Here is a 24,515-nt window from a genome sequence, read left to right as displayed (position 1 = left end):
GACAAAAGCTCTTCTTAAGGACATTATTCCTAGGTACAGCCTTCCCTCTACTATTCAGAGTGACCATGGATCTGCTTTCATAGCAGAAATAACACAAACAGTAAACAAAGCTTTAGGTATATAAGTTTCCATGCTGAAACTTCACTCAGCATGGAGACGCCAATCTATGAGAAAGGCTAAGAAGATGAATCACACCCTGAAGAACTTTTGCTAAGCTATGCCAGGAAACTCATCTAAAATAGAACAAGGGCTTGCCAGTTGCTCTCCTCCATATGTGGGTGGCCCCTAGAAGCAGGCGAGGATTGAGCCCTTAAGAAATTATGTACAGGAGACCATTCTTGGCTCCTAAGAGTAAAGAAAGAAAAACAGTTCATGGTGCTGGGAAAGTTGGACAGCTGCATGTAAATCAATGAAGTCAGAACACACCCTCATACCATGCACAAAAATAAACTAAAAATGGCTTAAAGACTGAAACGTGAAGACACGACACCATAAAACTCCTAGAAGAGAGCACAGGCAAAACATTCTCTGACATAAATCATACCAATGTTTTCTTAGGTCAGTCTCCCAAAACAAAAATAAACAAATGGGACCTAATGAAACTTACAAGTTTTTGCACAGCAAAGGAAACCACTCAAAAAATAAAAAGACAACCTACGGAATGGGAGAACATACTTGCAAATGATGCGACAGACGAGGGCTTACTCTCCAAAATATACAAACAGCTCACACAACTCAACAACGAAAAAACAAACAACCCAGGGAATTCCCTGGAGGTCTAGTGGTTAGGACTCTGCACTTCCACTGCTGAGGGTGCGGATTTCATCCCTGGTTGAGGAACTAAGAGCCTGCAAGCTGCACAGTGCGGCCAAAAAACAAACAACAACAAAAAACCAAAAAAAAAGAAAAAAAAAAACACCAATCAAAAAACAGGCAGAAGATCTAAATAGACATTTCTCCAAAGAAGACATACAGATGGCCAGTAGGCACATGAAAAGATGCTCAACATCACTAATTATTAGAGAAATGCAAATCAAAACTACAATGAGGTACCACTTCACACCGGTCAGAATCCCCATCATTAAAAAGTCTACAAATAACAAATGCTGGAGAGGGTGTGGAGAAAAGGGAATTCCACTCTTGGTGGGAATGCAAGTTGGTGCAGCCACTATGGAAAACAGTGTGGAGGTTCCTCAGAAAACTAAAAATACAACTACTATATGATCCAGGAATCCCGATCCTGGGCATATACCCAGACAAAACTAGAATTCAAAAAGATACATGGGGCTTCCCTGGTGGCGCAGTGGATGAGAGACCGCCTGCCAATGCAGGGGACACGGGTTCGTGCCCCAGTCTGGGAAGATCCCACATGCCGCGGAGCGGCTGGGTCTGTGGGCCATGGCTGCTGGGCCTGCACGTCCGGAGCCTGTGCTCCACAACGGGAGAGGCCATAGCAGTGAGAGGCCCGTGTACCGCCAAAAAAAAAAAAAAAAAAAAAAAAAAAAACACCAAAACCCAAAAAACAACAACAACAAAAAAGATACATGCACCCCTATGTTCACAGCAGGACTATTCACAATAGCCAAGACATGGAAACAACCTAAATGTTCAACAGATGAATGGATAAAGATGTGGTACACATATACAATGGAATACTACTCAGCCATAAAAAAGAATGAAATAATGCCATTTGCAGCAAACATGGATGCAACTAGAGATTATCATACTAAGTGAACTAAGTCCGAAAGACAAATACCATATATGTCACTTATATGTGGAATCTAAAATAGGGCACAAATGAACCTATCTACAAAACAGATTCGCAGACATAGAGAACAGACTTTTGGTTGCCAGGGGGGAGGTGGGGAGGTGGGGAGGCAGAGGGATGGACCAGGAGTTTGGGGTTACTGGATTCAACTGTTACGTTTAGAATGGATGAACAGGGACTTCCCTGGCAGTCCAGTGGTTAAGACTTTGCCTTTCAATGCAGAGGGTGTGGGTTTGATCCCTGGTCAGGGAGCTAAGATCCCACATGCCTCGTGGCCAAAAACCAAAACATAAAACAGAAGCAATACTGTAACAAATTCAATAAAGACTTAAAAAAAGAAATGGTCCATTATAAAAAAAAAATCTTAAAAAATAAAGAATGGATAAACAACAAGGTCCTACTGTATAGCACAAGGAACTATATCCAATCTCCTGGGATAAACCATAACGGAAAAGACAATAAAAAAATAATGTAGGGCTTCCCTGGTGGCGCCGTGGTTAAGAATCCACCTGCCAATGCAGGGGACACGGGTTTGAGCCCTGGTCCAGAAAGATCCCACATGCCACGGAGCAACTAAGCCTGTGCACCACAACTACTGAGCCTGCACTCTAGAGCCCATGAGCCACAACTACTGAAGCGCACACGCCTAGAGCCCGTGCTCCGCAACAAGAGAAGTCACCACAATGAGAAGCCTGCATGGCACAACAAAGAGTAGCCCCCGCTCGCTGCAACTAGAGAAAGACCGCGCACAGCAGCGAAGACCCAAAGCAGCTTAAAAAAAAAAAAAGTATGTATGTGTATAACTGAGTCACTTTGCTGTATAACAGAAATTAGCACATTGTAAATCAACTATACTTCAAATAAATAAATTAAGCAGGATGTACAACAGATTGGTCAATTGTTAACCGCTAAGCATGAGTTTGTGTCTCACAGGTCTCCCCCTCGCCTGGAAGCTCCCTTTCATACCTTCAAAGCAGGAGACAGGGTGCTGCTGAAAGTGTGGAAAGAACAAGAACCTGAGCAGCAGCCTGCAGAGAAATGGAAGGGAGCCTGTGATGTTCTTACCACTCATACTTCTCCGAAATTGGATGGAGTAAAACCATGGGTACATCACACTAGAGTAAGATGATCACCAGAGACTGACCAGCCACGCCTGCCTTCAGCCAGCGAACAAGACCCCTAAGAAGTGGACATCTCACCCTTTGGGTGTTTGTTCTGACAAGTGGAATGAAGTTTTGTTTTCTTATTCTTTCTCATACCTTTTACTTTTCCCCACAAAACTATAGATTCATATGCTGATTCTCTTGATAATTCTTAACTGCTGGATATGTGGTGAGCTTCCTATTTCCGGGTCTTCAGGATTGACTTGGTGAGTTTTCTCCCTTACAGGGAATTGTTTGGAAACAACTGGCTACAACAGCCCAGTTCCAGACTGGGTTTCTGATTTATTCTCCTGAATTTCTAAGGAAGTGAGATCTACACCCTCTACTAAAGATCCAATTGTCACTCATTTTACCTTTAACTTGGGTCTGTTGCACCAAAATGGCGGACTAAGGGATTGAGATCTTAATCATACAGGACTCCTCGGATCCAGGACTAGGAATTCAAGTATTTCTAATATTTCTTTCTTTCTTTTTCTTTAATAAATTTATTTATTTATTTTTGGCTGTGTTGGGTCTTCGTTGCTGTGTGCGGGCGTTCTCTCCTTGCAGCGAGCGGGGGCTACTCTTCATTGCAATGCACAGGCTTCTCATTGTGTTGGCTTCTCTTGTTGCGGAGCATGGGCTCTAGGCGTATGGGCTTCAGTAGTTGTGGCATGCAGGCTCAGTAGTTGTGGTGCATGGGCTTAGTTGCTCTGTGGCATCTTCCCGGACCAGGGCTTGAACCTGTGTCCCCTGCATTGGCAGGCGGATTCTTAACCACTGCACCATCAGGGAAACCCTCTAATATTTCTAATTTGGTATCTATGACCCGTTTCAGCAGGAAATAGCCTGAGTGGCCATCACCCTGTTCCCTGAAAGATTTGGGAAAAGATAAAATTGAAGTGGGATTACAACCGAGTCCCTCTGCCAAGTTTATGATTAACATTTCTATCCAAAACGATTATTCCTTATCTTGTCCAACATCTGTTTTCCTCAAGACTGAGGAGTATCAAAGAAAAGGGGGGAGTGAAACCAAGCAGGACCCTGTGGGGCTCCTGGGCACAGAAGCCTTTCTGTCCCTCATTTCTTGTTTGTAGGGAACAGACTCCAGCCTCCATGACCTTCCCTGGGTTCCAAAGGGCAGATTTGAACAGTTGTTAGTCAAGAAGGGAAAGGATGCAGAGGCAAGGGAGGAGCAGCCAAGAAACCACCTGAGGCAAGGTTTGAGGAACCAGAGAAGCTCATCAAGACTAGGAGACCACCTGAGATGAGATTAAAGGAGTGCAGACCCTGCTCACACCCTAATCTTCTCAGCAACCCCACCCTTGAACCATTGCTAGAAAAACTTACCAACTCCTCCTGGGTTGGGAGATAGTGTTTTGGGGCAGGAGCCTGCTGCGTCCCCCTTTGCCTGGCAAAGCAGTAAAGCTATTCTCTTCTACTTCACCTAAAACTCTGTCTCCGAGACTTGATTCAGCACTGGTGCACAGAGTCCGAGTTTTCAGCATCACCTCTAGGCAGGGAACATTGCTAATTATGACAGGTGGGACATGTGGTGGGTTCTGGGTCATTACCCAGGCTGCTCTCCTCTGAGGATACAGTCATAGCCACCCCCAATTCCCTGGCTGCTCCCTAGGGGGCTGAGGGTTCCCAGGCTTATCTGCCTTGGTTTCCCCATCTGTGCAGTGGGGGAGGTGGATGGGGAAAGGGCACGGGCTTTGAGGTCAGAGAGAGCAGACCAAGCCCTCCCTCGCATGGCTGTGACCTCAGGAAAATTACCACATCTTACCTTTTGGGGCTCAGTTTCCTTGTCTCTAAAGGGGGAATAAAAATTGTACCAACCTACAAAATTAAAAAGAGGGTCATACAGAACGTGCTCTGGGCAGCATTCCCACCTGGACCCGTGGCAAATGTAGGATTAAATGGGCAATGCACCTCTGGAGCCCATGTTTCCCTGTCCCCCGTTTCCCTCAAGGAAACGGATGGCAGGGAATCAGAGGGGAGCAGGCAGGACCAGGTGCACACACAGCACACTGCCTTGCAGGGGCTCCAGGTAGCCCCGTTCTTGAGACCTCTAGCCTGTGGCTGAGGCCCAAACAGCCCAAGCCTCCAGGGAATTAATTTTTGTCTCAGACACAAGTTGTGGTCTTGAAGCAGAAGCCCTTGGCCATGGAGCAGACATTTGCCTCAGAGGTCCCTTTGGAACACAGGCTCCACACCCATCCCCTTTCCTTTGGAGACAAGTACAGAGTGTGGGTGGGGGAACAGGTGTAGCTGGTTCCTCTGGTGGCCCTTAGGCCTGGAAGAGCAGCTGCTTCAGATTCATGGGTGCAGATGGAACACTCCTCACCTGGGTGCACATGAAACACAGCTGACATCAGCTATGAAGCTGCTTCTGAGATGTCCCTTCCCACGGTCCTGAGTTCCTGGGTGCCATCTGTGACTCTCAGCACAAAGCCCAGTAGTTCCCCAGGAGGGCAGGGGTCTGCTTGGCTGTGCAGCCCCTTCCTGGCACTGAGTTCTGGCCAAATCCAGGCTTTCGCCTCTGCCCTTGAGGATATTCCCAGGGATGGACCACCCTCCCAGGAACAAAGCAGGATCGGGAAGCAGCCCACAGGTCTGGCCTCCTGACCCAGCTTCTAGACTGAGAAAACCATAGCTCTGGGGACCAGAAGGCCCCAGTTTCTTCCATAGGGCTGTGGTGGTGCATGGGGTCAGGTGAGGAGATACGCCCCCCACCTGCAACAGCCTCCCAAATTCACTGGTCTCACTGTCCAGCCCCCACCTTCCAGGCCAACTCCTCTCAATGGCAGCCATGAGACTCACTTGTGGGAGCCATCCTCCCAGCTGCTGCTGGTGCCTTAGAGCTCACTCCAACCCCATGAGGTGATCACACTTATTCCTCCATCATCCAGAGGAAGAAACTGGAGTGCAGCGAGGTAAAGTCACTTGCTTCAAACCATCTAGCAATAGGCCATGGAGCTGAGATTTGAATTCAGGTCACCCTACCTGCCTCAATCACTTTGCCCCTCCACCTAGCCTTCCAGTGTCACCACACTGAGGCTGGGGGGGAGGGGCTGGCCTGGGGCCTGGCTCCCCGGCAAATTTTGCCCACAGGCATCAGCATGTCTCAATGTCCAGAATCTCCCCCAAGAAAACCCAGCCAGAAGGGGATAGTTAGGACCCAGGGGTGCAAGGCTGGTCCATCCCGGCACTCATTATGGCATCTTGGAAATGACCTTGCCCTTATCACATCAAGAGGAATTTAGGGGGTCTCTGTGAAGATCTGAAGATCCAAGTGGGCCCTGAGTGATAAAGCCCACTAGACTTCCCTATGTCTCTCCCCCACACCTACAATGCAGGCTTCTCAGGCTGCTCTACAGAGGGTCTGCTCGAGGCCCAGAGCAAAGACAGCTCCTTAAACGGCACCCCATGTATGCCCTGTCCACTGGGTGGCGGGGGGAGGCAGGGATGGTCCTGATAGAGGCCCAAGGGCTTCAAAACCACCATTCCTCAGGGCTTATTCTGCCTTCAGCTCCTCAAAATGTGAGTCCTGTCCACCCACACTACTCCCAGGTCTCTACTCAGCTGGAGTGGAAGCCCTCGTTCAGGCAGATGGAATCTTCCAGACAGGACCACTTTGTCTTATCAGATGACAAAAGCTATGCCACTCGCGGAGGGGCTCCTCCTGAAGTTGCCCCGTCCATTCCTGGACTCTTTCCGAGTCAGCACCACAACCCTGTGACAGAGGCCCCAGGACTGTTTTCCGATGTAAGACACTGAGGGTCCGAAAGGAAGAGGCTTGCTGAGTGCCACCCAGCTGGTCAGTGATAGGGCCAAGCCCCAACCACATCTGTCTGCTAAAGAGGCAGGGCCCCAGAGACCAGAACAAATATCCAGCCCTCTGGCCTCACCAGGGTGCCCTGGGGCCTCATCTGCCCGTTTTGCAGAGGGAGAGAGGATAGAGGAGTAAGTGCCCTGGCCAAGGAAGCAGCAACCCTTCTGGATTCCAGGGGACTTGGGCGACTTGGTGTCGTTTCTCCAAACAACGCCTTCCCCTCCTGGGCTGAGAGCGCGAGACTCCAGGGCGGAATCTAGAAGCGTCCGAAAAGTCTAGTCGGCATCTTTTGAGTCGGGAGTCTCTAGGAGCCCGCTCCGGCCAGCGCCGCCGGCTGGCTGGCTTTGTCCCCAGTACTCCCGCCCCAACTAAAGGCCCCGAAGAGAACAAGGGGTTGGGGGCGTTTCCGCTTCGGCCTCCCAACAGGCGGGACCCTGAGGAAAGACGGCGGGGCCCGCCTTCCGGCGGCCGCTACAGGAACCCCGAGCTCCTGAACACTGAGCGGAGGAACAAACCGCGCACCCGCCCGCCTCCGGGCGTCCCCAGAAGCCCCCAGGACCCTCCGCCGGAGTCCCTCCCGAAGGGCTGCCCGGCCTTAGGGCTCTGGGGCCCTGGCGAGCCCCACCACGGTGCTCCCCGCGAGGAGCGGCGCCCGGGACGACTCGGGAGTGGTGCCCTGGAACTCGGTCCGTCGGTCCGTCGGTCCGTCGCCCAGGCTCGCGTGTGCCGCCGAGAGGGCTACACGCCCGGCGCTCCTCCCGCTCGGGCTAACCTACCGTGCACCAGTCTCCGCATGTCCTGGTATCGAGCCCACAGGTGTGCGCTGGGCTCGGCGCCGCCGGCGGGCGCCGAGCGCGGGGCGCCGGGGCAGTGGGCGCCGGGACCCGGGGGGCCGCAACCAGGGCAGGAGGGCGAGGACGAGGCGGCTCGCGGCCCGCCGTGGTCTCGGCGCGGCAGGCAGCGCCGAGCGGCCGCCCGCAGCCCCACACCCGACATGCCCGCTGCACGCCGCCCGCGCTGCCCTCAGCCCTCCGGCCCGTTCGCCGTCCTCCTACTGCGCGCCCGCCACCGTGGCCGCGTGCTCCTCACAGCGGCCGGCCAATGGGCGCGGCGCGCGGAGCCCGACCGCCAATGGGAGCGTCCCTATGCCCGGGGGGCGGGAGGTCCCGGACGGGGCGGGGCGGGATCCCCGACCCCCTCCCCCTGTCTCCGGAGCGGCCCAGGAGCACTCTGCGCCCCCCTTCGGAATCTACGGCGGCGATGGCGGCTCCTTCTTTCCTCCCCTAGGGAGGCTGGCGGGCCTAAGAAAGGCCGTCCCCGCGAGGCGCCGGACGGCCAGGGCTCGGAGGGGAGAGGGCCAGAGAGCGGCGGGTCCACCCCGGCCCCCCGGTCCTCTGTCTCCCCCTCTGCTCCCGGGTCCTCCCGCCCCTTCCCCCACCTCCTGTCCTTCTGACCTCAGATCCTCTGCCCCTTCCCCCAGTCCTGCAGCGGGGGTACTCTTCCCCGCCCCTCGCCCCTGACGGTTCTGCCCGCGGATCAGAGACCGGTTCGTTTCACTCACGTCTCTGGCGGATAAAGAGTCCTTCCCGCGCGCTCCCCGCTGCCAGCCCCACGCTGGGTGAGACCTCGGGACTGTAGCGCAGCCGACGTCCGCTGAAGCAGACGTCGCTCCCTCTCTGTGCCTTACACAGATGACCTCTGTTAACTTGGAGCGAGGCGTTGGGCCAGGGGTCACTGTGCTTGCCTGGTTCCTACCTCAGCAAATGGCCGCACCGAACCGCTCCATTCCTCGCTTCCCCACGCAGGACTCTCTAGCTCTTCTAGCAATATCACCAGGATTTCCAACGAAATTCCTCTTTCCTGCTGGGAACCACTCTGCACCCGCGTGTATTCCACACAGATCCGTTTTCTGAGTCCACATGCGCATGTGCCCTGGGCCTTGAGCAGGCCAACCCTGCACCCGTGGGCCTTGTCGGTGGAGAGCTGGCTAGCTAGACACTGTTTCCGTGGGATGCTCCCCGCGGTGTCCTCGCCGGGTCTAAGGGTGTACATTCCAATATTCACTGCACCTTGGCTGAGGACCTACAGTGTGCCAGCCCCTGGGCCAAGTGCTGGCGCAGGATGGAGGCCATAGGTGGGCCCGTGGGTGGGCAGCTGCCCTCCCCACTCCCAGGGCCCCAGTGAGCTAAGTGTGCGCTGGGGGCTTGGCCATATGTAAGCCTCGTCTGGGCGGGAGATGGGTGCTCCGTGGTGTCCAGCCCGCAGAGCCACCAAGAGAAACCAGAGTGAGCACCAAGCCAGTTGTGTGTGCGTGGTTGGGTGGGGTTGGCTCCGGGAGAAGGCAGGTTATCCAGGCAGCAGCTTGGGCCTGGCAGCCCAGTGGCGGACCCTACTACCCTTTTCAGAGGCACTGCTTGATCTCTCTTCTCTCTTTTTGTACATTTTGTGTCCACGTTACCAAACTCTCTTATTGGTTCTAAGTTTTCATTTGACTTTCTTAGGTTGTCTGATAGTCCGGGAATAATGGAAAGTGCCCCATACAGGATAGCTTTTCTTAATTTTATGGTTGTTTGTCTCAGATGCTTACTTAGACTTTTCTTGTGATAATGATAGTTAGCTTTCAACAATGCACCTCAAATCCTGTTATTTTTAGAAGCCTAGGCATCAGTCTCGATCTAGAAATAAATGAAAGGCGTTGTGTAATTGCATTTTAGAGCATCGTGCACCACCCGTTTAGTAGTCCATCATAGAGGGTCATCACTTCTACTAGGACTTTAAGAAAAAAGATGGCGGTGGCAGAGTAGGGGGCGCGGCAGCCAACTCCGAATACCAGCTTGCACAGGGGAGGCCGGGAGGCGGGGCCGGACCAACGCCACGTGGGAGGCCCCGCCCCTTGGTCCGCCCTGCCTCTGGAGCGGAGGAGTCTGCGCCAGCTAGTCTAGGCCTCACAGAGCACGCGCACTCCGCCGCATTCTGATTGGCGGACCCACGCAGCCCACATTCTGGGTCCCGAGCTCAGCGCTGCTCCTTACCCGTTCCGCTCCTCACCTCCTTGGAGGTGGCCCAGGGCCGGGATCGCACGGCCACCTGGCCGCCGGACTCAGCAAGGACGGGCAGGACGGCTTCGGCTTCATCCGGGAGCTCCAGTCCAGGGGCTGGGACAGCTCCCGTCGCTCTTCGTTCCGCCGTACCCTTCTCCACGACAGCGGTCCGGCATGTTTTCCAGGGCCCAGGTGAGGCGGGTTCTGCAGCGGGTGCCCGGGAAGCAGCGACTCGGCGTCTACAGGTTCCTGCCCTTCTTTTTTGTCCTGGGAGGAACGATGGAGTGGATCATGATTAAAGTGCGCGTGGGCCAGGAGACCTTCTGTAAGTGGGGGTGCAGCAGCCTCTGTTTCATTTCAGGCAGGCGGGAGGCGGCGAGGGAGCCGTTTTCCTGGGGGCTATTCTCAGCTTGTAGACCTCTCATTCCGCTCAGCGCTGAGCTGCTTTTACCCTGGTCAGAAGGGCGAGTGCGGTTCCCTTCGTTGGGCGGTGGAGATCCGCCTGGGCTCTCCTGTAAGCGGGGCGACAAGGCACATTGGTATCCAATCTTGAGACCTTCCCTGCACTTTGAGAGGAGGGCACGTGACTCCACTCAGGACGCCCTCCTTTCAAGCCTGCCCTTCGGCCATGCCGGTGATACTGTTCGGGCCTGAGGAAGACTTCTCACAGCACCTAGAAGCAGGTGGGATCCTCAGGATTCATGGAAGTTCCTAACTGGCCAGTCCAAACCCTAGAGGGAACTGGTTGGCCCGGCTTAGCTAAATACTACTGTCTTTACTGGCCAGAGTCATTGGTACCAATGCCCAGCGCTACAAAAAGTGTATCTGGCATTGCTTTGCTGAGCACTAGCCTGGACAGGCTAGTTCCTCTTCCAGGAAGACTTCCCTAACCCCTAGGCCCTTTCTGCTTTCTCCCTCTCCAGAAACACAATCACTTGTGAATCACCAACCCTCATTAAAAAAAAAAAAAAGTGCTTTCTAAAGATATTTAATCCTTCTGTGTTCACCCATTCCTTCATATTTAATGAGCACTGATGAGAGGATATAAGGCGGAGGGCCCCCATACCAGAAGAGCACTAATGGGAGAGACAGATCATACAGTTACTATTAAGTGTGATCACTGCTGTGGGGGGAAAAGTTGGGGGAGCATGGGAGTCCTGGGTGGGGCACCTGAATTGGACTAGGTGGTGCAGGGAAGACTTCCTGGAGGAGTTACCATATCAGGTAGAATCCGAAGATTGAGTAGGTGTCAGCCAGATGAGGGAAACGTTTATGGACTTGAAAGTGTCTTCTGCCAGTGGTAAGAGCAAACCTTGGGGCCTTGGTGTGGAAGTATGCTGCTGTGTTTGAGGGACTGAAGCAGGTGAGCAGAGTGAGGGATGACGTGGTTAGAAAGGTGCCTGGGCAGGGCCACAAAGGGACTGGAGAACCAACAGTGTATCCCAAAGGGCTGAAGAGTTTTAAGCAGCAGCTGATGAATGCTTTCTTGTGGAGGGCGGATTGACAGGAGCACTTAGGCTGTGTGGTTGTTCAGGTTTGAGATGGTGGCCTGGACTAGGGTGAGATGCCAAGAAGTGGGCGGAGTTGAGAGACACCCCAGAGGTAGTAGTGACAAGGGCTTGGTGACTGAGTGGACTCAGGAAATGAGGAGTGGAGGCTTCTGGTAGGGCAGCTGGGGCTGGGGGAACACAGGCAGGACAGTCCTGGGCTCCACTTTGGACATGATGAGGGGGGAGATGGTTATACAGAACTGAAGCTCAGAAGGCAGATCTGGGCCTCAGATCTAGGTTTGTGGGTCATTCACAAGCTGATTGTGATGAAAGAGTTTAAACCCCAACATTTTAAGGGTGACTGAGAGTGACCAGAGAGGCAAGAAGGGAAACAAGAAGGGCTTGTTATCACAGAAGACAGGAGGTTCAGGAAGTTCAACTAAGTGAATGGGAGCTAAGCCCCCTCTCCCCTACCAGGAGAGACTTGAAATATGCAAATACTGATCAGGAAAGAGAGGGTGGAGAGAGGCTGGAGATACCTTGGCCCTTGAGAAGGTGGGAGAGGATGGGACCAGAGCAGGGCAAGGAGTAGCCCTTGGAAGTCAGCTGGAAGAGTTCTTTACTGATGACTTTTCTCTGCGAAGAAAGAGTTCTTGGCCATTTCGGGGTAGGTAAAGTAGGGTCAGGGCCGTGGCTGAAGAAACAGGACTGCCAGGCATCACAGTGGACCCAGTTAGATGCAACATTTGGGCCCACAGTGCAAAGCAAGCAGAGTGAGGCATGGAGAAGGAAGTAAGTTGGATTAATCTGTAGTTTGGGTTTTGAAGGTATATCAAGAAGTTGATATTGATGAGAGGGAATTTCAGCTGATCTGGGCAGGAAGAGAGAACAAGGGCCTGAGGAAGTTGGTGGAGGTCCAAGGACAGAAAGGTAGTAGAGGTTGTGGTCAGAGCAGAATGAACTTATTGCTTCAGAGGAACACTGCAAGCAGATAGCAGAAGTTGAGAAGGAAGGAAGATGAAGGGGGCTGGTGCTTCATCTCTGTTGGGGGTGGTGTTGCCTGGGAAGATGGCACAGGACAGGGTCAAGGAACCTGAGCTAGTTGCCAGCATTTTCAGAGGCTGAAGGGGAGTGATGGACAGCAGATGCCAGTGCAGAGAAGATGGTGGCAAATGGCATAGGCCCCAGAGGAAGAAGGTGGAGAATCAGGAGTAGTCTGGAAAAGCAGCAGCTGAGAACAAGGAGACTGCCCTCATCTCCCAGCCCTCAGTTCCTGGGTGTGGCAGAGGGAGCAGCAGAGAGCTATAGGGCCAGAAGTGCCTCTGCGGGGCCAGTTAAGAAGGATGATTTCAGAGAGAAGTGAAATTGCTAAGGGCTGTGCTGGGACATGACACTATCTTTGAAGACACTGACTCTGACCCTGCTATTGATATTGAGAGCTCCTTTAACATAGTGCTCATTTAAATCAAATCTCGTTTTAAGTTTATGCTGGCATTGAGTTAAGCCTTAATGTTGAGATTCAGGTGACAGAACTAGACTATTGGTTAAATTACTCAGATATGTATTTCTAATTCCTTAGTCTCTTGAAAATCTAAATAAAATCTTTGTTTGATACAGACGATGTCTACCGTAGAAAAGCCTCAGAAAGGCAGTATCAGAGAAGGCTGGAAGATGCATCAGAGACTGAACTTCAGCAGTCAATAAAGTGAATATGAAACTTTACTACTGGTTTCAACTCCTTTAAAAATGTACTTTTCGGGTCTCTTGTTCTTACATGGAACTGCCTTTACAAAGAATTTTTATAGTTTTCCTGTCTCTGCTTGAATACTTCCCAAGTCACTGATGGACAGCACTTGTGGGAAAATTATTTCCTACTAAAACACACCTACCCATTGAATCTAGTCCATGAAATATTTCTAAACAATTCAAGGATCAATCAGGATGCTTTTCAGGGTAGCCTGAATTGTTTGTGAAGTCCTTTTTTTTTAGGCAACAAGGGATAACCTTATTTAGTTTTTTTGCAGAATTCAGACTTACTATGAATAAAAGTTAGTTATCTACTGTAGGATCATTTAAACGAGGATTATTATGCAGACTGCATTTCTGCTAGCTACCAATTTGTAAACATTTTGTTAGAATGTGACCATACGTTAGTCATGTTAAGTGCTCTTGTGAACAGAGACAACCCCCTTTCCTTGCTTGGCTCCACTAACATACAAGGGCTGGACCTCCATGAAGACTGAGGAGCAACACGTTTCACTCCCCTCTGAGATGAAGATGTTGCTTTCATCCAGCTGCTAAAGATAAAGACACTGCTCCTTCCCAAAGAAAGTGAATCTTCACAGCATAAAGCAACCGTAGACTTGAGCTAAATCAGAGGCTGTCTATAGGGAGAGATTTTCCAATCTGACCCAGAATAAGTTTGGATCAGTTGGTAGAAAAAGCAAAGGCATCTTTCCATGTTTGGATAACCATATCCAACATCTTTTCAAACAAGAAAATATATACATGTTAAGACTAAGTTTCAAAATAGTTTCTAACTATTGCTCATGAATAAAGAAGCAGATGCTTAAGGCCACAGGTTATCCTCAAGTTAATGATATCTGCCACAAATAAATTGTTCTAAGGGATTTTTTTTTTCTAATTTAAATCAGTCCATTTACGTTAGAACCAATCCAGTATAAATAAGGAGCCACTGACTACTTAGATCTCATTAAAGCACTAATGAGTCACTGCTCAGAGGTGGCTTGAGTATAAAGACCAGTGATGACCAACAGCACCAGGGAGAGGAAGGTAGTTCTCATGTGCGCTTTTGTTACCTCAAGCCTTCCCGATGACCCTAAACCTCATAGTTACTTTTAGTGACTAGACTGCTGCATAATCAATTTAAATTGTGGCCTTAATTCCCACTTGTTCCCCCAACCCCAGTTTTAGAAGTTTAATATTTTGTACATATGTAAAGACCTTTTACAAAGAATAATTGTAAATGCTAATAAAACCATCAGCTAACTTCTGTGTCTGCTGTGGTTTCCTTCCCTGGCCTATCCCGCTGTCTCCATCCCAGGGAGAATCTCTAGTCTAATATTTGTGCTAAACTTCCCTAGAGTTTTCTTCATCCTTCTAAAATATATGTATTGGAGTGCCAATTTATTTAAGACAACGAAGCTTTGAATACGACAACAATGTCTGACTTCAAGGCAAGTAGACTAGCAAAGCAATTGTATTAAATTGAAGATACTTTCAAAGCATATTAATTTGGATGCTACAGAACTAATTTTTGTTAACCAAGGTGCAAGCTTTTTAACTTTGCCTCAATTTTTTTTTTTTTTTTTGGCGGTACGCGGGCCTCTCACTGTTGTGGCCTCTCCCGTTGCGGAGCAAAGGCTCCGGACGCGCAGGCTCAGTGGCCATGGCTCACGGGCCCAGCCGCTCCGAGACATGTGGGATCTTCCCGGACCGGGGCACGAACCCGTGTCCCCTGCATCGGCAGGCGGACTCTCAACCACTGCGCCACCAGGGAAGCCCTGCCTCAATTTTTTAGCAGTTCTACTAAGGAATATGACTCTATCCCACTTATCAGACACTAGGATTATTTAAGGGAACTTCAATAATTTAAAGAGCAACGCTCTCATATGCTGCTTACAGAACTGCAGTGCCCCCTACTCTGAACTACAAGGCAAACAATTTAATAACTTGCATTTCAAAAACCACAATACTTCAGAATGACAAAAATCTAATTAGCATTTATTGCTAGAAGTCTACCTCCACTGGGGTGTTAGACAAAGAACGTGGGCTTTGGAGCTTCATTTTATCATCTGAATGGATAGGGAAAGTATCGGGTTGACCAAAAAGTTCATTCGGTTTTTCCCGTAAGATGGCTCTAGTAGTGCTTACTGTCTGTAACTTCATTCGAAACAATTTTGTTAGACTGTATTGTGGCAGGTCTCATATCAGCGTGCATTAAAAAAAAATCAAAATTGGTGAATTTTTGTGCAGCCATTTTAATATTGAAGATGGAAGCAACATTTTCCACGTATTATGCTTTATTATTTTTTATATAAATTTTATTTATTTTTGGCTGCGTTGGGTCTTTGTTGCTGCGCGTGGGCTTTCTCTAGCTGTGGACAGTGGGGGCTACTCTTCGTTGCGATGTGAGGGCTTCTCCTTGCAGTGGCTTCTCTTGTTGCAGAGCACAGGCTCTAGGCGCGCGGACTTCAGTTAGTTGTGGCTCATGGGCTGTAGAGCGCAGTCTCAGCAGTTGTGGTGCATGGGCTTAGTTGCCCCGAGGCATGTGGGATCTTCCCGGAGCAGGGATAGAACCCGTGTCCCCTGCATTGGCAGGTGGATTCCCAACCACTGCGCCACCAGGGAAGTCCCTGTGCTTTATTATTTCAAGAAAGGTAAAAACGCAACTGAAACACATAAAAAGATTTGTGCAGCGTATGGAGAAGGTGCTGTGACTGGTCGAACATGTCAAAAGAGGTTAGTGAAGTTTTGTGCTGGAGATTTCCCGCTGGACAATACTCCACGGCCAGGTAGACCTACTGAAGTTGATCGTGATCAAATCGAGACACTGAGAACAATCAACGTTATACCATGCGTGAGAGAGCCGTTATGTTAATTGCTTTGATGTTTGGGTTCCATAATTTAAGTGAAAAAAGCCTTCTTGACTGTATTTCCGCATGCAATTCTCTACTTAAACGTAACGAGAACGTTCTATTTTTAAAACAAATTGTGACAGGCGATGAAAAGTGGATACTGTACAATAATGTGGAATGGAAGAGATCGTGGGGCAAGATAAATGAACCATCACTAACCAACCAAAGGCCGGTCTTCATCCAAAGAAGGTGATGTTGTATATATGGTGGGATTGGGAGGGAGTCCTCTATTATGAGCTCCTTCCAGAAAACAAAACGATTAATTCCAACAAGTACTGCCCCCAGTTAGACCAACTGAAAGTAGCACTCGACGAAAAGCATCCGGAATTAGTCAACAGAAAACGCATAATCTTCCATTAGGATAACGCAAGACCGCACGTTTCAATGACCAGGCAAAAAACTATTACAGCTTGGCTGGGAAATTCTAATTCATCCGTTGTATTCACCAGATATTGCACCTGCGTATTTCCATTTATTTCGGTCTTTACAAAATTCTCTTCATGGAAATAATGTTAATTCTCTGGAAGACTGTAAAAGGCACCTGGAACAGTTCTTTGCTCAAAAAGATAAAAAGTTTTGGGAAGATGGAATTATGAAGTTGCCTGAAAAATGGCAGAATGTGAATATAAAGTTGTTCAATAAAGTTCTTGGTGAAAATGAAAAATGTCTTTTATTTTTACTTAAAAACTCAAGGAACTTTTTGGCCAACCCAATACCTAAGCACAGAGTAAATACTCAATAAGGGAGGGCTATCTTTGTTCATCTAGTAGTCCTCTTTTGGAAATCTTGCCTACATCTCTGAAGTTATAACTCAGTCAAATTAATCTCTTTTAGAAGTTTGGCTCTTTCACACTGAGTTACTTCTCTTACAAAAAAATATACACTTGGACCACGGTGTTTTCCAAAACAACTTCTCTCCTAGTAAAGCAGCATCAGTTCTTAGTTTTCACACACGTGTATTAAATTTGGAATTTCTTGCCACATTTATATGTATAATCCACAAGATGTGCATTCCACATCTATTTGGGGGATAGAAATAGTCTATTAATTTGTTCAGGTATGAACTTTCATTCAGCTGACCTCACACACTTCCAAATGCAAAAGGAACAGAGTAATACTTAGCACTATTGCTCAGAGTGTTCAGCTGGAATGTTTAACTATACATCAACGATCATTCAAAATATGTTTATGAGCAGAGATGGCAGTACAGCCCTAAACTCTTAGGAGAACAGAACCACAGGGATTTGCAAAGTGATATTAGAGGAAAACAGTTGGTTGATTTTACCAACACCTTCTATTAAAAGTGTAGTCATGTTTTAAGAGATTATAAGCATGATAAAAACATACCCGGGCCACTTCTCTCTTCTGGCCACACACAGCTATTTGAAATGGATTACACTGATTTATGATATAGGACATGCTTGCCTTACCTTCCACCATCAGTAACAACTCCCTCTGCAGTTTTAACTTCAACCTGCATTTTTGCCCATGCTGAGGACATGTTAGGAATCCCTGACTGCCAGTCTGAGAGGCTTGGCATGGGCATGTCAGGCTGCAGTGTGACTACATTCGGCTTCTGTGTTAATGCAGCCTAAGCCTTGGATCAGTGTCTGGACACTGACTTTTGCCTCTACCCAAGGAGCTCTCTTCCTTTAAATTGGCAGCCATATCGCTGTCAACATAAAATCAAGGCTTGCAGGAATTAAACCTACTTGAAACTAACATCTGACACAAGCTTTAACAAAACAACCAAACCTGGTTAATCCAAATCACTTTGCAAACTCCATTTTTATTTGGATTAAAAAGCTTTAGATGAACAAACATATGATACATACATATTATAAGACTAGTTATCACTTAAACCTCTTTTGATACAGAAATTAGAATAAACCAAGTTTTAATCAAGTCTGAAAATGTTTAAGTTCAAAAATCAACAACACCAATTTGGAGATTTTACACAAAGAAGAGTCCCCTCTTAATTCTTCCTCATAGGAAGAAAAGGGTGGGTTCAAAAACAAAGTAATTCAAGGCCTTTTAAATCAGTTGGCTGACATACTATTTTAAACCTATAGGTCTTTTTCCGCACATAAACGAAACTCTTTTCCACATGAACTTACATTTTGAAAACATTTAGGCCATTATACTTTCTAAGCCATATCACTACAGTTCCTAAAGCTCATGAAAAAAAAGATGTATAGTTCACATGTACCTTTTAAAGTCAGGGCTTTTTTTTTTTTTTCTTTTTCTTTTCTTTTTTGGAAGATGGCTGACCTCAAATCTTATATCCTAAAATACTGACATTCTCCAAGTTAATATACAGAAAGACATGATTCTAAAATAAATACATAGAGCTTTTTTTTTTTTTAAACTTAACTGGGGCCTGCCTAATGGCCCCCTGGCCCGGCTCTGCACTGCCTTAGGGAAGCCCCTGGCTGGATCTATGGTTCCTACAGCACCTCCAGACACTGAGAAGGAGCCTGGAGGAGGAGTGCTCTGGCTTCTAATGCCCCACACATAGACCACAGTGAAGAGTTTTTAGAGTCTTCCCAAAGAAGTCTCTTCCAGACCTTAAAAAGGGAAATAAGACGGGTGCATGAAATAAATAAATAACTTAACCAAAATTAAATTTCAGGTTCTTTGGTGTAATTCAAGGATGTCTAGAAATAAAATAATCTGATTGTATTATATAGTCCATGATGATTCAATGGCCCAAATAACCAAGAACTGAAGATTTCTTTATCTGGTTCAGTTTAACAATAAGGTACTGACATACTACTGCAAAACATTTTTTAAAATTCAGAACTGTTTAAACTACTTGATGCAAATTGAGATCCAGTGGTTGACTTATAGGCAATTAAGTTATAAGGACCTCCTGTAATTAAAGTATCTAGATACAAGAGGCTTTTTTCCATTCTAAACTCTTCTGTCCCCATAATTTAGTAAGAATGGTAATTAAATATCCAGGTATTGATTCATACCAGATTAAAAGAAAAAAAGTATCCTCTGAGAGTCACTCTCAATTTACAAACAGCAGTGGAAGCTCCACCACAATGGCAACCACCTTGTTACAATAAAGCAGGTTTCAAAAACGCTGAGTGAAATACTGTTCCATGTTTGATGCTTTCCACCTGTCTGAGCATTATATACTGCCTCCAAATGTTTTTTTCCAGAGTCATATAAGAGAGACAGGGTCATCAAACCTAAGTGTTTGGGATCTGTAATGGTCTTTTTAGTGAGCATTTTCTTAAATTATGATTTCCTTCTCCTGAAATTCAAAAGCACAAGCTGAATTTCAAAATTATTTTATAAAGTCTTAAATTTCTGGTTGAGAATTACAACCCTGAAACTTAGGAGAAAAAGAAAAAAAAAAGCCAGATCTGATGAGGAAATAAAGAATACTAAAACATACTTGCATATGCAGGCAATCCAGCCTTTTACAATTATGCTTCTGACACAGCCCATATCTGGTTAATGCACTCCCTTCCCTAAGTTAGGTTAGGTGTTATGTTTAAAAATAAATCACCTCCAGCACACCTCAATACTTTCTTCAAGATGAACTTCAATAATTTGCAATGTAAGAGATTTAAAGTTTTAAATCACTTAACATGTATAGGCATAAATTGTGAATTCATTACAAAAAGATCAAAAGTACCCTTAAACTTACCTGCCAAGACTAAATATAATTCAGGGTTGTGCACATGTTCTGCAAAAATAACTGACACCATAGATGTCTAACTCAGCACAAGAAAAAGTGCTTTCTCCTTCCAGGTGTCCGGGAGCTGCATTAGCTGCAGAAGAGTGCACAGTGCTGACTTCAGATTTCTGAGTTACTAGAGCAAATGTGCCATGTCTGCCAAACATCTACAATCCAACTAACAACCTTTCACTCTACCTGGAAGAAACAGTTCTTGCAAAAGTGGCTTAAGATATTTAGGCACGTGAAACAGACACAAGTACACTCCCCTCTCTAAGATGTAAACTAGGGCCAACTTCACATTTCATTGACAACTTAAACTAATCTGTAAACTCTTTTGTGGTTTTTTTTTGTTTTTTTGTTATTTAAAAAAAACAAAAACAAAAAACCAACCAAAAAAAACAAGGAACAAAAACCCCAAGCCAAGACAAAAAACCTTTGATGGTTTCAGCTCTATGGCAACAAGTAAAAAGATAAAACTCCAAGTCTAAATACAACCAATTATGAAACTGGTTTTAAACGAAGGAAACATATGCAAAAAAAAATCTTTGTGTATTTGATAAAGTCAACTTAATATAACAAAAACAAATTGAAATAGCTTATTAAAAGTGTCCTTATATAAAAATGGCCTTGTGATGTACAATAAAATGCAATAAAAATTATCATCCTTTGTTCCTCCCCCCACCCCCAGTAACTAAAATGGCTACTGTTCCACAAAACTCTTTATGCTTCTATAAAAGAATCGTAATTGATGTGATTAAAGGTTTTCTAGATTGTATGCTTGGCGAATGTTGAGGGTGTCTCGGAGCATCAGATCCCGAAGGCGCCAGAGGGCGTCTGCCATGGTGGTGTGGGCCCCTTTACTTTTCAGCCAGTGAGAGGGGAGTCGGCTCTCCTGTTCTTTTGACAAATGGACATCGCGTCTTCGAGCTGAAAATTAAAGTGCAGACAGAGAAATACAAATATCAGTCCTAAGGTCTGACAGATTTATTAAAACATGAAACATTTATTATTTATTGAATATTATGAATTTTAACTCTGCAGAATACTTCCAAGCAAATTTCTTATATTGTTTTATTAGGCATCTTGATTTTTAGAAAACTATTTTACTTAGGTATGAGACTACCTAGCCAAGGATGTCTCGTTTTACACGATGAAGTTTAGAAATTATGTAATGTCTTTTTAAAAATTAATTAATTAATGTATTTATTTTTGGCTGCATTGGGTCTTCGTTGCTGTGTGCGGGCTTTCTCTAGTTGCGGTGAGTGGGGGCTACTCTTCGTTGCGGTGCGCGTGCTTCTCATTGCGGTGGCTTCTCTTGTTGTGGAGCATGGGCTCTAGGCACACAGGCTTCGGTAGTTGTGGCTCGCGGGCTCAGTAGTTGTGGCTCACGGGCTCTGGAGCACAGGCTCAGTAGTTGTGGCGCGTGGGCTTAGCTGCTCTGCGGCATGTGGGATCTTCCCAGATCAGCGCTCGAACCCATGTTCCCTGCGTTGGCAGGCGGATTCTTAACCACTGTGCCACCAGGGAAGTCCTAGAAATTATCTAATTTCTAACAATTACTTCACAAAACAGCTGCACAAGATAACATAATTACTAGAATGGGAATATAAAAGTTGTACAAACACCTAAAAGATCTGATCATTAATATTTAATAGTTACTCCAATATTAACAAAAATTCCTAAAAAGGTAAATGTGAAGAAAGGGAAAACCACCTACTACTCTTAAAGGAATCAAATGATCAAATTTGGCTTAGAAATGAAAAATGAACAGAAACTTGCAAAGTTCTTTCCAGAAACTAGGCAAGTTATTTTAGTAAGTACTGAAAATATGCTGAGCCTGCTGAACTAAATGAATAAACTTGATAGATTAATAGAAACATGTCTTCCAATATTATTTTTCTTTCTTAAAAATTGAGGTGAAATTTTTTTTTTTTTTTTTGCGGTACACGGGCCTCTCACTGCTGTGGCGTCTCCCATTGCAGAGCACAGGCTCCGGACGCGCAGGCCCAGCGGCCATGGCTCACCGGCCCAGCCGCTCCGCGGCATGTGGGATCTTCCCGGACTGGGGCACGAACCCGTGTCCCCTGCATCGGCAGGTGGATTCTCAACCACTGAGCCACCAGGGAAGCCCTGAAATAATTTTTAATTTACCCAAATCCATCTATGCTATGCCCAAATGCCTGAAAAATAACTGAAAAAAAATCAGAATATACTTAAGAAGATGGCATAGATATTTCTGACAAAACTAAGCTTTGAAACTCAGCAAAAAAACATTTTCAGTATGTAATGTCAATATACAAAGAAGCTCCAAACACTTCTAAATATACAATTTATTTTACTTATAAAGGCATACCTCAGGTTTGGTTCCAGATCACCACAATAAAGTGAGTTGCATGAATTTTCTGGTTATGTTTACACTATATTGTAGTCTATTAAGTATGCAATATAGCATCATGTCTAAAAGAACAATGTAAGTACCTTAATTAAAAAAGACTACACTGCTAAAAAAATATTAACCATCATCTGAACCCTCAGCAAGTCGTAATCTTTTTATAATGGTAATATCAAAGATTGTTGATCACAGATCACCAAAACAAATATAATAATAATGAAAAAGTTGGAAATACTGTGAAAATTACCAAAATGTGACACAGAAACACGAAGTGAGCACATGCTATTGTAAAAACGGTGCCGAAAGACTTGGTTGACACATTGCCACAAACCTTCAATTTATAAAAAATGCTGTATCTGAGAAGAGTAACAAAGCGAAGTGCAATAAAACAAGGTATGCCTGTATAAGAATAATGGATATTTATCCTATGATATAATAGGTCAATAGCAGCGAGAGGACTTTGATAAAGCATGGATTTCAAAAAAGCTTCTTGAGAAGGACTCTCCTTACCTGCTAGGGTCTGGTCCCACTTGCTAATGCTGTTGGACTCAGCACTGAGTCCTTCAATATATTTTAGGTAGGCCTCTGAGTGGAGAAGCCGTTGAGTCTTCGGTGGGGGAGCCACAAACATGGGTGTTGTTGGCTGCTGTATGACAGGGGGGCCGGGTGGATGTGGGCCAGGATATGGAGGTGGTGCCTGCTGCCCTGGAGGCCCCAAAACACCTACCTGAAAGAGCACAGACACATGGTGAGGGAAAAAAAAATACTCAGCGCATGCTCTGAGAAAGAGGGTAACTTGAATTCTGTTGAGTCCTAGAAGATCCAACTTGGAGGCTCACCTGCTGTCCATATGGACTTCCACCTGGTGCTGGAGTCCCTACCATAGGGGCCACTCCTTGGTTCATCACACCTATAATTCAGAATTACAGGCACAATTAGAGGCTCTGGGTTGAGAAGACTGAAAAACTACTGTCTGATAAGAAAGGCCATTTATAATGCAAGCCTATGATCTCTGCCCTGAGTCTTTGTGGATAGGAACCCTAAGCACCCCAAACAGGATGTAGCATTCATATAGAAAATGCATGTTCTTTTGTTTTCTAGGTACTTTAAATACAAAGCTAGGACAATTTGTCAGATGTACATTAATTATTCATGGCTTAGAAATAATGTGAACCCTGCATAAAATTCTAGTATTTCCCTTGGTAAGCTACAGTCAGAATACAACTAGATTTTCAAGGTATTTTTCTTTTGACAACACAGTTTCCTGCAACTGAAGCCTGTGTTTAATTTCGGCAGTAATGGCAGTGCAACCAGGCTCAGCTGTATGCAATGTGTTAGGACAGCAGAGACTTAAGGGAAGAGGTTTGTGCAAGTAAGTGCACATTAAATGACCTTTGTGGAGGCTGGAGGCACATTCTTGCTGTCCTCTCACAGGCCACCAGCACCTCTGGTTCTAACTGGAGTCACTCATGTTGGCAGAGAGGGGCCACTGCCATTTGATAGACCAGCACTTTGAAAGGATCACCTGGAAACAGAGCAGCCTTGGTGCTATCACGTCAAATGCAAAATGACTAAAAGGCAAAGAGAAAGATTCCATGGTCCTGCTGTACTTGGACTTTGTATAAACTTCCCTTGGTGACTCCTCACAAGCAATTTCTGTCACACAAGCAAGTTCTGTCTCGTAAGTCCTAGTTGATAATAACATGATGTCTTAAATTTAGCGTCTGGGGCTATTTTAATCTCAGGACCATCCATTTCCTAGTCTCATAAAACAGAGCAATAGGTAAGGGACCCAGTTCATTAAAAACTAACAAACTACAATCAAAACCCTGGTGAGCTACTGCTTAAACCTTAAACAAGTCCAGCTGGCTGCACAGAAGGATCAACAGGAGCTAACTTCATATTCTATAGTTTCTCTGCATTCAAAATGTTGGTATTTTAACCAGGCAGAACCAACCCACTATTCTAAGGTTCAGAATTGCTAAATACCACTTCCAAGAAGTATTAGCCGTTTGTAAGAGAGAACACACTAAGTGAAAACAAGCTTTCTGTTTACAAAGCAGGGATTTTTATATTCCAAGAACCCAGAAGGGTACCTGAATCACAAGAATAGGATCTTAGTGATTATTTGTGAGTGAGTGAAGAGGTTGCAGTGGGTAAGTTGCTGCTCCGGCAACATATTATTAACCCCTGTTCCCCTAGGACACTCACCCACCTTAGATTTCACAACACAGTGGGCCTCCCTGAGCTGCCTGTATTAATCTCTGCAGGGCAGCACAAAAACATCAGCAACCAACCCCTTATGTGCCCTCTGTTTACAAATGCCATGCCAGGGGGCAGCTGGTGAGAATGCGGGCTGAGTCACCAGAGGAGCTCACTGAATCTCCCTCTCCTCAAAGCCTGATCAGACGTGCGTGTGTAGACACTGAGGGGTTCTTCCCTGTCTCCTTATCATCAGGTGTGTTGTGCTTCCTTCAAATGCATTTAGA

General features: G+C 46.4%; 3 protein-coding genes across 18 annotated transcripts in view; 1 reads left to right on the top strand and 2 right to left on the bottom strand.

The window, feature by feature from the left end:
• The window catches only part of NT5DC2 (5'-nucleotidase domain containing 2), a 30,879-nt gene extending 23,068 nt beyond the window's left edge, over window positions 1-7,811 (bottom strand). The window contains exon 1 of one of the 2 annotated variants that reach the window (XM_081247596.1): window positions 7,525-7,811. In XM_081247596.1, coding sequence (XP_081103722.1) covers window positions 7,525-7,744 — 220 coding nt within the window. In that variant the 5' untranslated portion in view covers window positions 7,745-7,811. Of the gene's footprint in view, window positions 1-6,824; window positions 6,902-7,524 lie in introns of those variants that run through there. The other variant, XM_081247597.1, reaches the window with a different exon arrangement.
• Window positions 7,812-9,711: 1,900 nt separating this feature from the next.
• UQCC5 (ubiquinol-cytochrome c reductase complex assembly factor 5) lies at window positions 9,712-20,350 on the top strand. The gene is made up of 3 exons (XM_081246368.1): window positions 9,712-10,114; window positions 12,897-12,984; window positions 16,021-20,350. The coding sequence occupies exons 1-3, from the start codon at window positions 9,964-9,966 to the stop codon at window positions 16,025-16,027; spliced, it is 246 nt and encodes an 81-aa protein (XP_081102494.1). The 5' UTR covers window positions 9,712-9,963; the 3' UTR covers window positions 16,028-20,350.
• A 38-nt stretch (window positions 20,351-20,388) lies between these two features.
• Window positions 20,389-24,515, bottom strand: part of PBRM1 (polybromo 1) — a gene marked incomplete at its 3' end in the record, with an annotated part of 101,729 nt that continues 97,602 nt past the window's right edge. For all 15 annotated transcript variants that reach the window (XM_081246336.1, XM_081246322.1, XM_081246323.1 and 12 more), the window contains 3 exons: window positions 22,866-22,936; window positions 22,537-22,753; window positions 20,389-20,561 (listed from right to left, as the gene is read on the bottom strand). In XM_081246336.1, coding sequence (XP_081102462.1) covers window positions 20,389-20,561; window positions 22,537-22,753; window positions 22,866-22,936 — 461 coding nt within the window. The remainder of the gene's footprint in view (window positions 20,562-22,536; window positions 22,754-22,865; window positions 22,937-24,515) is intronic.

This window comes from Mesoplodon bidens (genome assembly GCF_964165515.1).
Source record: "Mesoplodon bidens genome assembly, chromosome: 10".
NCBI classification, from domain to species: Eukaryota; Metazoa; Chordata; class Mammalia; order Artiodactyla; family Ziphiidae; genus Mesoplodon; species Mesoplodon bidens.
The sequence above is the reverse complement of the archived record's forward strand: the minus strand, read 5'-3'. Positions and strand labels throughout refer to the sequence as shown.

Excerpts from the sequence above, each read along its gene's own strand:
- UQCC5 (XM_081246368.1), top strand. The coding sequence starts at position 9,964 with ATGTTTTCCAGGGCCCAGGTGAGGCGGGTTCTGCAGCGGGTGCCCGGG. Across the intron at positions 10,115-12,896 it reads CGTGGGCCAGGAGACCTTCT|ACGATGTCTACCGTAGAAAA; the intron begins GTAAGTGGGGGT and ends TGTTTGATACAG.